Source organism: Muntiacus reevesi, chromosome 1 (genome assembly GCF_963930625.1).
Source record: "Muntiacus reevesi chromosome 1, mMunRee1.1, whole genome shotgun sequence".
Classification (NCBI taxonomy): Eukaryota; Metazoa; Chordata; class Mammalia; order Artiodactyla; family Cervidae; genus Muntiacus; species Muntiacus reevesi.
Genome location: NC_089249.1, coordinates 111,315,620 through 111,330,433, shown reverse-complemented (window position 1 = coordinate 111,330,433; position 14,814 = coordinate 111,315,620). Strand labels below are relative to the sequence as shown.

Below are 14,814 nucleotides of genomic sequence, written 5' to 3'. Positions count from 1 at the left end.
CTTCAACTAAAGAAGTAAATAAAAATTTTAAAGAAAGCATATGGCATTGAAAAAAATTACACTGGATTTCATCAAAATTAAGAAACTTTAGTGCTTCAAAAGATACAACTAAGAAAATGAAAAGACAAACCATAGACTGGGAAAAAATATTTGCTAATCATGTATCTGATAAAGGATTTGTATCCAGGATATATATAGACTTCTTATAACTTGAAAAAAGACAAACAATACAGTTAGAAAGTGGGTAAAAGATTTGAATATATGCTTCACCAAAAAAGATGTAGGAAAGGCTAATAAGAACATGAAAAGATGCTCAACATTACTAGACATAATGGAAAATCAGATTGAAATCATTATGAGGAACTACTTCATTCCCACTGGAAGAGTAAAATAAAAAAGATAAACAATAACAAATACTCGTGAGGATGTGAAGAAATCAGAACCCGCCCACACACTTTTCCTGCTCACATTTTGGAAAACAGTTTGGCAGTATCTTAAAAAGTTTAATATAAACTAACTATACAACGCAGCAATTCCACTTGTAGGAATCTATCAAAGAAAAACAAAAACAAGTATCTACACAAGAGTTGTACACAAACATTCATAGCAGATTATTCATAGTAGCCCCAAACTGGTGAATGGATAACAGAATACATTCATACAGTGGGGTACTATTCAACAATAGAAAGGAAAGAACTAGGGACACATGGTACAATGCGGATGAACCTCAAAAACATTGTGCTGAGTGAAAGAGGTGAGACCAAAAGCCTACACATTGTTTCAGTCCATTTATACGAAATGACCAGAAAAGGCAAATCTACAGCAACAGGTAACAGATTGTCTGGGGTTAGGAGTTGGAATAAGGATTGATTATAAATGGGCATAATGGATTTTTTTAGGGTGGTCAAAATCTTCTAAAACTGGACTGTGGTGATGGTTGTACAATGTTAGTCTCTGCTCTTTTCATTTAGGGACCCAAAATGAAAGATATTCCATCACAACACATGCTTCCAGGATCACCACAGCAAGCAGGAGGGGATGTGCAACTGCCTCTTAAAGATTTTCCTAGAAAGTGATTGATTTTCTCTTTCATTTTATTGATGAAAATGAGTTACACAGCCATACCTAACTCTAGGTGCAATAAAATGCAATTTTACTCTGTGTCTGGAAGAAAGGAGAACCAGAATTTTTGTCAGTAACCCGTATGACCATCAGAGAAATACATAACAATCAAGAGTACAGCTTACTCTGACTGGAGTTGTTTTGCTTTGTACTTCTGAGAGGTTCCACATTTGTTTCTTCTTAAGGTTCTAATCCATGGCACACTGCTTACTTAGCAGCAATTTCTGAGACCACAGTTACAGAAATTCTTTGCATTTTACTGTGACTCCCTCACTGCCTTCGATTCCCTGAGTACCTGGCTTCCTAAAATGAAATGATTGCACTTTTGTACTCATATGTTTACATAGGGAAAAAGAAAATTCCCCCCCCCCCAAAAAGACAGGCATCGTTGACTTCTCTAATGTAGAAAAGATCAGAACTGTGGCTAAAGAAGCTAAAAGTTAGACCAATAAGTGGAAATTATAGGAAGGCAGATTGTACATTTATAAAAGGACAGACTTTCTAATTATTAGCGTTTATGAAAACGAAATGACTGCCTCCGAGGTACTGAACCACTACAAGATGTTGAAGCTGAGGCTTGATGACCACTTGAGAGAATTGTTGAGGGGAATTTAGACCAAATGTTCTCTAAAACTGATGTTCTGTGATTAGGCTTAGCTGCACAGCAAGTATACCTTTAAAAAAAAAGTTAAACTCTATTCAACCAAAAGTGTGAAGGGGATTGAAGACAAATTTATGAGAAGGTTATCATAAAAATGAAACTTGAACGGGAGCAGATAGATTGAGCTGTTTTCTAAGACGGGAAAACATGGTACTAATTATCTCTGTGAAGTAATGAGACAAAAATTAAAAATGATTTTTTAAGTATTTTGACAGTTATAAACAAAGGTACCACATGTGGCTATTAAGAGGAGTTGGGTTTTATCTAAGTAGAAGTCACAGAGACAAGCATTCACTCTCTGTCACTTGGGACATCTGCAGCAGAATATTGGTAGGCTAAGGGTCTGCTCTAGTAGAAAAAAGTTTTATATTACCAAAATAAACCACTTAGGACGAAATTATTCTCAGATTCCACCACAATTAGTAAGGATCTGCAAAGCGGCTAAGTAGAGACACCTTTCATCGTCAGGGAAAAAAGTGTGAAAATCTCCTCCTGATAGGAAGGAATTTGGAGCTGGACAATAATCGCGGAACAAAATGTGATTCTGACGTCCCGGGCCTCCTCCCCGCTGAATGAAATTCGAACAGGCCTCAGGATGAAGGTAAGAGATTTTCTCCATAGAAAAAAAATTGGCAGGGCAAGACGTAAGGGGTACCGTGCCATTTGTCAGGAACAGAACATGCAATGTGAAAGTTGAACACAAGCTTTCCTCTGTAACAGAAACAGCCGCAGGACCGCCGGTAGACCAGAGAACACCGTTCACTATTGTGTTAGCGCCGGCGGCGGAAGGACTTAGCCCACCACAAAGTCAAAGAGTCCTTCTTTGTTCATCTCTAGCCGCGGACGCAGAGCGCGGTGTTCTTCCGCGCTCGCCCCGCAGTCCCCGCCCCCTCGCGGCTCTGGAGAGCTGCCATTCGGCACCGGAGGCGCTCCGCTCTCCCAGAATGCACCGGCAGTCCGCGGGAAACCAAAATGGCGAAGGGTTGTAGCGAAGTGGTCTGTGTTTGAGGCCGGTGTAAGAACGCTCTCTCTACCCCTCCCCAACCCTCGTCCCCAGGACCTCGGTTTGTGCGTGTGTATGTGCGGGGTGCCCGGTGGGGCGGGTGCCTAGTAAGTGCTCGGACTCGCAAGGAAAGCGCCCACGGGGTCGTGATTGGCTGTTTTTTCCTGTATGAAGCGGTTGGCACCACTGAAGTGACCGAATGAGGTGAGAGACCTTGGCCTGGGAACCAGGCTCTTCCGGAGGAGGTGGAGGGGGTGGGGAGGAGGAAGAAAGGAAGCAAAAGGGAAAGATGGAGGCTCAAAGTGGGGGTGGGGGCTCCAGTATGTGTATGGGGGTGCCTTGAAAAGAATGGATGGAAAGGGGTAGTCATTTGGGTATTGGAGAAAATAGGGACTAAAGGAGCGAGCAGGGCATTGGGGGAAGTCGGTTGGAGGAACAAGATGAAACATTGAGACGGGGAAGCTGTGTTTGGAGGGGCAGGAAGGAACCTGGGGGCGGGAGACGGTTGGAGGGGCAGGATGAACCTGGTGATGAGGGGGTGGGGAACCAAGGGGAGGAGCCGTTAGGAAATGGGGACTGAGGGAGATGTGGGGACCAGAGTGAAGGGGTGGTCTGGGACCTTAGAGGGCGCAAAGGGAGGTAGCCGCTTGAAACCGGAGGGTGGTGAAATTGTATGGAATTGGAGTCTGGGGATAGAGTAGAAGAGCAGGATGGAGTGTGAGGTTAAGGGGAACACTAAGTAGAGCCTGAGAGCAAAGCCTGCAAACTTAAAGGGAAGAAGTGGAAGGAAAAGTGTGAGATGGGCGAGAGGTACCTTATATTCGGAGCCCACCAAAAATCTGAGGCAGTTCTTCTGTTTAATTAAATCTAACTCTTAATGCCTACTCGGATGTAGATGTGTATTGTTGTATTCACTTTACAACTGAGGTAATTACGGCTTAAGAGATTTTAACTAATTTGCCAAGACTTCTTAACATGTTTTAGTAGTGCCAGGACTCTTTACTGTGTGTTTTACAATCTGGCGTCCTTGGTTGTTCGAATTTTTCTTTGGAAGCAACTAAAGGGAACAGATGAGATGGATTTATCGGGGTGTTTTGACGAACTGTAAGGGTTCGTGAACAATGGGAAAAGGGGTATGAAATGCTATTCTGTTCTTTAAAACATTTAACTTTGGTTGAAGATAGAATCCATTTACTAATTCAAATATAGAAACCTAGGTAGGCCTATGTATAACGTAAGAAAGCACCATGTGAGGTCAGTATAGAACTAGAAATATGTATATAGTGCCTGATTTGACTCCAGATGCTCCGGTAGCAGTAACTTTCTCCTTCAGATTGATTCCAGGTGACCGACCCTTCTGTACACCTTCGGTGTAGGCTGGTTTCAGTTTCCATGTTTTCATTCTCGAGAATTTCTTTCTTTGGCAATGGATTGCAAAGACAGTGCATTTAGAAGTATTTAGTGTGAAATAAATAAAGTGTACGTCGGTTATTGAGTGACCTTTATGGAGGTTTGAAATGCTTTAAATGGAACCGTTTTGACTAAGCTTTAAGAGCCCAGTAGTTTTGGCAAGGAAAGAGCTGATTTTAAACTTCTGTTATATTTTTGAGGCTTCCCTGGGAGCTCAGCTGGTAAAGAATCCGCCTGCAATGCGGGAGCCCCCGGTTCGATCCTTTGATATTTGGAATGTTTTTCACCCTCCAAACGTTTGTAGTGATAACTTGGGAAGGGACTATAAGGTGAAGCTTTTTGTTTTTGTTTTTTTTTTAGGTTTCTAAATATAAAAATCTATTTGAATTCACATTTAAAATTTGTTCACCTCCATTTTTTTTAAGTGCTAAAAATATTTTAAAATATTTGAATTAAGAGTGCACCTGTTTCCTGATACTGCACATTGATGTCAGTGGACATTAACGAAATCTTCACCTACCGGGATGAAGCGTACTCACAGTTTTAGAAGTAGAAGTATAGAAATCATCTGGCCAAACATTATATCTAGATGAAACAAAGTTTATTTAATTATGCTTTTAATTATGCCTGTTACCTCAGAACTCAAATTAGGAAATTAATTTTATTCTGTGTATTTTTCTATGGGTCATAAACTCTTTGATGTCATGGATTATAAATAGACCTTTTCATTAGATCTTTGACTGAAAGGATACTTTGCTTTATATTTCAGCATAATCTTTACATCTGACTTTAGGAAACTGGCAGTATAGTGATAATCTAGTTTAATAGATGGGGAAATTTGCCTCTGAGCAGTTGCCAAGGCCAACATCTATAGCTTGGTCATTCTGAAAGTAAAATTTAACTGTAGCTTTTTTTAGTCGAAACTTCCATGAATGATATTTCTTTGTTGATATATTATGCTTTGTTTTCCCTGTTCGTCAAGATTTGTTTCGTGTGTGTGTGTGTGTGTGTGTGTGTGTGTGTGTGTGTGTGTGTGTTAAGTTGTTTCAGTCCTGCCCGAATCTTTGCGACCATGTGGACTGGAGCCTGCCGGGCTCCTCTGTCCGTGGGATTCTCCAGGCAAGAACGCAGGAGTGAACTGCTGTGTTCTCTTCCTGGGGCTCTTCCTGACCCAGGGATCTGACCCTCATCTTTTACATCTTCTGCATTGGCAGTCGGGTTCTTTACCACTAGTGCCACCTGGGAAGCTCAAAATACAGCATCACAACCCTAAATTGGACTATGATAGTTTCTCTGTGGATGTTTTTTAATGTGTTTCAGTAGTGTTCTCCAGTGGAACTTTCTGCAGTGATGGCAGCTGTCTATATCTGCTGTGTCCAGTATGGTAGCCATAGGCCCATTGGTGTTGAACACCAGAAATGTAACTGGTGAGGCTGATAATTGAATTTATAATTTAGTATACTTCATTTAAACTAAAATTAAAGTGGCCATATGTGACTGCTGTATGGGACAGCACAGTATTATTGCATCGGTTTATTAGGAATTGTCACACCCATTAACCATGGAAACCACAGGAACCCAAGGGTAAGGAACTATCTTTGAACTGAGGGGATTCACATTCTCTTTATACCTTTTTAAGGTGAAGTAATCTTCACTTTGCACATACCATGTCTTCTGTCATTTATCTGTTTTCACATAACATTGGAAAAGCACAATGAAGGTAGCAATGTCTCTTGTTTTTTTTAAGATACAAGATTCTTTTTCTTTTGTCAAAAACAACAGAAATGGATTTTAGGAAAATTAGTTTACTTTGCTATTTAAAATAATTTGTTATTTTTACACATAAAATTTCAAACACATAAAGTGAACAGAAGTATAATGAGCTTTTTGATAGCAAATTTGTACTTACTGAAATGCAGATATTAACTCTACACTTTAATAGCTTGAGATATAATGCATGTTTTTTTATATATATACACACACCTGGAAGCTTCCCAGGTGGGGTAGCGGTAGAAAACATGCTTGCTCATGTAGGAGACATAGGAGACGTGGGTTCATCCCTGGGTTGGGAAGATTACTTGGAGGAGGGCATGGCAACAAGAATCCATAGGATTCTCCATCCCATGGACAGAGAAACCTGGCGGGCTACAATCTATAGAGTTGCAAAGAGTCAGACATGCCTGAAGTGTCTTAGCGGGCAGGCACTCAGTCATAAGGGAGAGGCAGCATTTTGGGCTTCTCTGGTGGCTCAGTGGTAAAAAGTCCACCTGCAGTGCAGGAACCTCAGGAGGTGTGGGTTTGGTACTTGGGTTGGAAAGATCCCCTGGAGGAAGAAAAGGCAACCCACTTCAGTATTCTTGCCTAGGAAATCGCATGGACAGAGGAGCTTGGGGGGCTAGGTCCACGGGGTTGCAAAGAGTTGGACACGACTGAAGTGACTTAGCATGCACGCATACATAATTCACATGTATGTACCCTTTTACAATTCAGTGATTTTTAGTATATTGAGTTGTGCAGCCGTCACCATTATCTAATTTCAGAACGTTTTCCTTACCCCAAAATGAAAGTCTGTATTCATTACTAGTCACTCTTTATTCTTCCCTGCCCCTATCCTGGACAACCACTAATCTTTCTGTGTTTGTATTTTGCCTATCTTGAATATTTCATATGAGTGGAATCATACATTTTTGGGGCCTTTTGCGTTTGGCTACTTTTCACCCATTATGATGTTTTTAAGGTATATCCATGTTGTAGCACTTGTAGTAAGTACTTCCTTTTTATGGTTAAAATATATTTCATTGTATGGACATACTACAGTTTATTTATTCATTCATCAGTTCGTTGACATTGTTTTAGCCCCACTTTTTGGCTATTAATGAATAATGCTACCATACACATACATATGCAGGGTTTGTATAGACATGTACTTCCATTTCTTTTAGGTACTTCCATTTCTATGAGTGGACTTACTGGGTCAGATGACCTCTGTTTTGAGGAGCTGCCAAACCATTTTCCAAAGGCCCTGGACCCTTTTATATAGCCTCACCAGCAACTACAGGGGTTCCCTTTTCTCCATATCCTTGCTTATACTTGTCTTTTTGATTATAACCATCCTACTGGGTGTGCAGTGGTATCTCATTGTGGTTTTGATTTGCATTATCCTGATGGCTAATGTTGTTGCATGTTTTAAACCCTGTAGTTATTTGGGCTGTGGTATATCTTGTTTGAATAACTGCCTAGTCAGGTCTTTTGCCTATTTAAAAAAATTGGATTCTCTTTTTAGTGAGAGTTGTAAGCATTCTTTGTATATTTGAATCCAAGTCCCTTATCAAATGTATGATGTTATCTCCTGTGGGTTGTCTTTTCACTTAATGATACCCACTGAAGCACAAAAGTTTTCAATTTTGAAGATGTTTAATTTATCCCCTTTTTCTTTTTTGCTTGTGCTTTTTTTCGTTGTTATTATCATTTTTTGGCTGTGCTGAGTCTTCATTGCTGCTGAGGCTTTTCTCTAGATAGGTGTGCCAGCTTCTCATTGCGGTGGCCTCTCTTGTGGAGCATGGGCTCTAGGGCGCCTGGGCTTCAGTAGTTGCAGCATGTGGGCTAGGTATGTAAGGTTTCTGGCCTCTGGAGTGTTGGCTTAGTAGTTGTGGAGCTTGGGCTTAGTTGCTCTGCAGCATGTGGGATCTTCGTGGATGGGGGATCAAACTCATGCCTCCTGCATTGGATTCTTAACCACTGAGCTATCAGGGAAGTCCCTTGCTTGTGCTTTTGATGTCATACCTAAGAAACCATTCCCTAATTCCAGTACAGTTTTGACAAATGGATATAACTGTATATATTTCTATCATGGTATCACAAAATATTTTTTTCTTTCTAGGAAGCTCACCTGTAGTCTTTCTCAGGCTCCTCTGTCTCCCTAATTACTGTTCACTTTAATTTATATAATTTACCTAATATGAATACTGGAATCTTGGCAGTATGCATATCTATTAAAATTTTTGTTTCATAAAACTGTAACTGCAGTCTTAGATTGAAAAATCCCATTCTACAAGGGATATTATAGTAGTGGCTTAAGAATCTTAACATTATGTGGTGACAGTCCTAACCAACACTTTAAGGGTGTAACATAAAGGTTTTTTTTAATGGCTTGTGAAGTCAGTTCTGTTACTTTGAATGGATAAAACTGATAGGGGCTTAATGAGTTGTTCAGTCGCTCAGTCTTTGTGGCCCGTGAACTCTAGCATGTTTACTTCCAAATGTTCCCTAAGATGAGGATATAAAAATTAGGGGAACAAGATAATGTGAGGGATGAGGATATAAAAATGAGGGGAACAAGATAATGTGAGGGATGAGGATATAAAAATGAGGGGAACAAGATAATGTGAGGGATCCTATTAATGATGGAAATATTAGTATCTTGACTGTATTGATGTTACTATTTTTGCTTGTGATATTCTGAAGTTTTCAAAGATGCTACCATTGAATAGAGTTACACAGAACCTGTTATTTCTTACAGCTGCTTATAAAATACAATTATCTCAAACTAAAATGTTTGATTAAAAAATAAAAATTAGGGGGACAAAAGTGGACCAAATCAGGTATAACAAGACGAGGTCAGATTTGGTTTGGTTTCAGTTGGTCAGATTCTAAAAATAGTCAACTTTTGTTTTTCTCTACTCTTACTAGTGAAGTTTATATTGCAGATAAAGCTCCCACAATTTTTGTAGGTTGTAGTGGGGAGTTGAGGTGGAAAGACACAGTTGTCTACTGGGAAGTACTGAATGTACATTCAGAAGATTTGGGTTTTTGTTTAATCTACTAACTAATCTACTAACTCTGCAGCAGTTTTAGTTTCTTTACTTGTGAAACAGGGATGTTACCCACAGGTGTTATTCATGGGATATCTGGGAGGGTCAGGAAGGACAATAAAGGAGAAAGCGCTTTAAAAATTCTAGGTGCAATGTAATTGTTTAGTATTATTTTCCAAAATCTTTTTCCTGAAGAGTTGTATAGAACAAGAGAAATACCTATGATGAAACCTATATATTAAAAACACCCTCTACAACTTTCCTCTCCAGATGATGAGTATGTCAAATAATGAATAATATATTTTGCCCTATTCATAATTATGTAGCTTCAGACTTGTTAGCTAAACTGCCATGTACCCTGTTGAATATAATATTTTTAGAAGTGTTACTGAACCAAATGTTGAATTTTTAAAAACCATATTAAATTTGAAAAATACCAGCTCTTGGTATTTTGGGATGACCAGTGCTGCTAACTCATGTTAGATGAGCACCCATAGAACTGAAAAACCAAACTAAAACAAAGACCAGTTTCCTAGAACTCACACCCTGGAGATTCTGATTTGAGAAATTTGGTGCAAGTTTTTGTATATTTTTGTGTTTAAAAATTTTTCACACTTGATTTTGTTTTGCAGCCAGGGTTAAGAAGTACTGAATTTTGTTCTGGGATCAAGTTTAGAAACTTACCAGTTCTTATTAAAACATTACTAAGAGCTTACAAAGGGAAGACTAATAATAGACATGTTTTTCATACTTGAAAAATATTTTAGTACTGTTTCCATCATACTCATTTGAAATATTTTAAGAGGTTAATAAAGTAGTTAATGGAACTTTGTAACAGACTGGGGACTTTGTGAACTGTTAAATATTTTGTAAAATTGCATTTAGGTGCTATGAATTAGAGAATTCTCTTCTCAGGGAAACATTTAAACAGAGGCTAGATCATCCACTTATTTAGGGATATTATAAGGAGGGTTTTTTTTTTTTTTTTTTCTTTCATTAGCTAGGAAGTAAATGACCTACTAGGAACTTCTTAACTAAAATAAAGTTCTAGGTTATAATGATAACAGTGGGCACTGGTTTTCCTTTGGGTTGATGAGAATTGTCAAGGGGAGTTGAATCCTTCCCCAAATCAAGTTTTTCCTGAGTGTCCTCTTTTATGTTTTTTCTAGGTATCACAGTATTTTCCACTTTATGTCTCAATCTATCTCTTAGATTTTTCTTTTTCAAAAACAGGCTGCAGAATATAATGTTTTTCCTTTTTCTTTTTTTTTTGTTTTTTTTGTTTCAAGAGTTTTTGCTGTTCATTTAGAGAGGAACAAACAAAAGTGGTCATTTGCAAAGATTAAAAATTTAGAATATTCTTGTAGTATTCACTGGTGCAGTGATTCTCAAATTTTTTGGTCTCAGGAGCCCTTTACACTCCCCCCTCCCTTTAAAAAATATTTATATAAATAAATAAATAAAAATATTTGTTTATTTTTGGCAGCATGGGGTCTTAGTTGAGGCATGGCTCAGGAGCTCTCTAGTTGCAGTTCGAGGGCTTAGTTGCCCTGAGTCATGTGGAATCCTAGCTTCCCAACCAGGGATGGAACCCGAGTTCCTGCATTGGAAGGTGTATTCTTGACCACTGAACCACCAGAGAAGTATTCCCCCCTTTACACTCTTAATTATTGAGAATCACAAGAAATTTTTCAAGAATCATCTCTTAATATTTACTGATTATAAATTAAAACTAAGAAAATTTAAAAATGAGAATACTTATGTATATATCCCATTAATCTTGAGAGTGAATCATCATATAACATTTAACCTCTGGAAAATAACACCGTACAGTTGTGAGAGAATGAGTGAAAAAGGCAAATATGTCTCAATATTATTTTGAAACTAGCTATGACTTTGTAGACCTTGTAGATCCCTAGGGTCCATACCTTGAGACTTTCTATTCCAATCTATTGTTTCTTTAGGGAGTTAGGGTGGTTTTTTGCATTGCATGGTGATTAGCATTCCTAACCAGCTCTCCTTAGACAGATTTTTGTCAATTCTTGGAAAAAACTTGAGGCTCTCAAACATGACCTGCTTCAGCTTCTGCTGTTCATATCTACCAGCTTAACTGTAAGTGTACCCATCCTCACATCAGAGGAAATGTATCTTTTTTGGTTCAAGGCTAGTCTTTCCCTTAAAGATTCAATTTCTCTGACTTGTGTTTTCAGTTGTCTTTTGGTATCTTCCTTTCATATTAGAAAAACGGTCAAGACTCTTCATACTTAAGAAAGGAAAAAGGCATTCACCTCAACCTTGTATCCTCATCCAGATGTTTGTAGCCTTCTCTTTTCTATGTAGTCAAGCTCTTTGAAAAATAGTTTCAACTTCAGCTGTCATTTAGTTTTATTATTAGATATTATATATATATACTTATAGAAAATTTAAATATGAAAAAAACTTTAAAAAGTATTCTGTCACCCTGACAGCTACCAAAAATGATTTTTTAAGTCTCATTGCCTTATTTCTAAGTTTGTTTTTCATTTATGCTCAACACTTATAAATTTCCTTTCGTTGGGTAATGCATGTAGTTGACTAAAAGTATCAGAGTACAGAAACAGAAGGATTTAAAATAAGAAACTACAGTCTTCAGGCCTTCTGAGTCCTGTTGTGTGAGGGGATTGCTTTCTTTTTAAGTGTTACATTCCTTTGTTCTCCTCATTATTTCCATAATGCTAAATGATACTTTTTATGCTATTTGATTTGTTCACTTTAGACATCTTGCTGGATAAAGATATTCCTGCTGCGATAAAGATTCAGTTCACTTATGCCCTACATCTCTTTTCTCCTTTCCAGTTTTGGGTTTTCTGTTGGTTAGTTCTTTAAACGTAAGTAAACCTTTCACATTCTGTCAGCTTTAGACTTTATTCCTCTACTGTAAGGCAGGTTAAAAAGTTTCTTCCTTTGCTTTGATTTCTCTTCCACTTTCCACTGCTTAAATTTTGTTATCTTTACATTCCTTTTCAGTCTTAATTTTTTTTTTCCCTTTTTGTAATCCAGACTGGTTGCTCTATAGATTTTTTTCGTGGCTTCCATTGTGGGGATTCTCTATGTTGCTCTCTTGGATTGGGTGTCCTATTTCTTGCATCTCATGATTTTTCTTTTTTAGAGGATATTTCCTCACTTACTAGAGCCAAATCCTCAAACATTGGTTTAAGATCTTAACATTTATTTTATATGCTTTCAATTTTTCAAATTTAGTTTGGTTGATTGGGATTCTAGTTTGAACATTATTTTTCTTCACAATTCTGAGGCAATTCATTGTCTTAGAGAATTTAGTGTTTTTCTTAAGTCTAATTCTGATTCTCATTCTTTTGTAAGTAACTTGATTTTTCTCTTCCGAAGTTTATTGAGTCTTCTGTTTTCACTGTTATGTAGTTTCATGTGAATTTAGGATTTTTGAAAATCGGTACCTTGAAAGTTTTATCATTTTGAAGATTTCTGTCTTTCCACCTTGGGAAATTTCCTTTCAGGTCAGGAAATTTCCTTTCAGTTCAGTTCAGTTGCTTAGTCGTGTCCGACTCTGCGACCCCATGGACCGCAGCATGCCAGGCCTCCCTGTCCATCACCAACTTCTGGAGTTTACCCAAACTCAGGTCCGTTGAGTCGGTAATGCCATCCAACTGTCTCATCCTCTGTCGTCCCCTTCTCCTGCCTTCAATCTTTCCCAGCATCAAGGTCTTTTCAAATTTCCTTTTATTATTATTTTAAAAATAATCCCTCACATCTGTTAGATTGACTGTTACCAAAAAGACGAATAACAAGTATTGGTGAGGATGTAGAGAAAGGGAATCCTTGGTGCACTGTTGGTGGGAATGTAAATTGGTGCAGCCATCTGTGAAAAATAGTATAAAGGTTCCTCAAAAAATTAAAAACAGGACTACCATATGATCTAGCAATTCCATTTCTGGGATATTTATTTCAAGAAAATGGGAGCAATAACTCGAAATGGTACACAGTTGACCTAAAAGGACACAGGTTTGAAGTGTGTGGATTCCTCCCATCTGTGGATTTTTTTCAATAAATAGAGTACCTGTATTTTTACTTTATAGATTTTTAAGTTAACTAAGTGTTGGGGGAAAGTTTGTTTGATTAGAGATCACAAAATGTGGAATCAGATGAACTAGAGTTTGATTATAGTTCTATCCAAGACTCTTTCAGCTTACTGACTTTGAGTTATCAGTTCCTTTGTTTTTGAGTCAGAGATAGGAGCACCCAGATTTTTGACTGTGCATTGGCATGGGGGTTGGTTGGTGCCTCTAACCCCCAACTTGTTCAGGAGTCAACTGTGTATACCTCCCGTGTTCATTGCAGCATTATATTTATAATAGCAAAGACTTGGAAACAACCTGAGTACCTGTCAATGGATGAATGGATAAAGAAAATGAGATAGGGTTGTGTAGGTGTGTGTATAATAAAATATTCAACCATTAAAAAGAATGAGATCTTGCAATTTGTGACAGCATAATGATTGGATCTTGAGGGCATTATGCTTAGTGAAATAAGTCAGAGAAAGACAGATATTGTATAAACTAAAACAACAATAGCAACCAAAAAACTTAAGCTCATAGATACAGAGAACAGATTGATGGTTGCCAGAGTTGTGGGCTATGGGTATGGGCTGGACAAAATGGGTGAAGGAGGTCAAAATGTACAAACTTCATAAAATAAAGTACAGCATAGTGACTTATAATTAATATACTGTATTGCATATTTGAAAGTTGCTAAGAGAGTAGAAGTTAAAAAAGTTCTCATACAAGAAAAAAGATTGTAGCTGATGTTAACTAGACTTATTGCTAACTGATGTTAAACTAAACTTTTATTGTTATTTCAAAATATATACAAATATCAAATCATATTGTATACCTGAAACTAGTATAGCATATGTCAGTTGTATCTCAATGAAAGATAAATATTAACTAAAAAAAATAAAGTGCTGTGGAAATGTGTTTCTAAATAGGAAAAGATGTTTCAAATTACCATTAAAATTTTTTTTAAATGCTTATTACAGAGCAGTGTATAGAGTAGACCTGATTTTTTTTTTGGAGGGGGCTGTGTAATTCTTAAAAATTTATTGATTTTAATTGGAGGATAATTACTTTATAGTATTGTGATGGTTTTTGCTATACATTGACATGAAAGTAGACCTGGTTTTTAGAGATGAAAATATATATCCACACGGGTCAAAATTTTTTTTTGTCCTGTGCATTATCTCTTGGTTGATGGCCTCTTTTCTTTTATATTGTCCATTTTCTTGATCATTTACTCTATTCCCCACTCTCACTCCCCAATAATCTGGAATATTTTTATTGACTTATTTTTCCTGTTCAATTAAACTTTTCTTAAATCTTATTTTTTACTTCTAGGAGCTTGTTTGTGGATTCTGATTGTTCCTTTTTTACATCATCATGTTTTCAGTTTTTGGATGTAACATTTTTTATTTTTTTCTGTGTATATTTTTAGACTATTTGCTAGCTAACTGCACTGAGTCAGTTGCCACACATGGAATCTTTGATCTTTGTTGCAGCTTGTGGGATCTTCAGTTGTGGCATGCAGACTCTTAGCTGAGGCTAGTTTCCTGACCAGGAATCAGTCCTGGGTCCCCTGCGTTGGACGTGCAGAGTCTTAGGCAGTGGATCACCAGGGAAGTCCCTGGACATTGTTTTTTTTCCCCCCACTTTTTGGCTACTAGGAATAATGCTACTATAAACATACATACGCAGGGTTTGTGTGGACACGTGCTTCCATTTCTCTTTTAGGTATGTCGC

At 37.7% G+C, this 14,814-nt stretch overlaps 1 protein-coding gene across 4 annotated transcripts in view; it reads left to right on the top strand.

The window, feature by feature from the left end:
* The first annotated feature begins 2,749 nt into the window (after positions 1 to 2,749).
* Positions 2,750 to 14,814, top strand: part of MTF2 (metal response element binding transcription factor 2) — a 74,733-nt gene continuing 62,668 nt past the window's right edge. For all 4 annotated transcript variants that reach the window (XM_065908701.1, XM_065908710.1, XM_065908720.1 and 1 more), the window contains exon 1: positions 2,750 to 2,990. In XM_065908701.1, the coding sequence (XP_065764773.1) occupies positions 2,986 to 2,990 (5 nt within the window). In that variant the 5' untranslated portion in view covers positions 2,750 to 2,985. The remainder of the gene's footprint in view (positions 2,991 to 14,814) is intronic.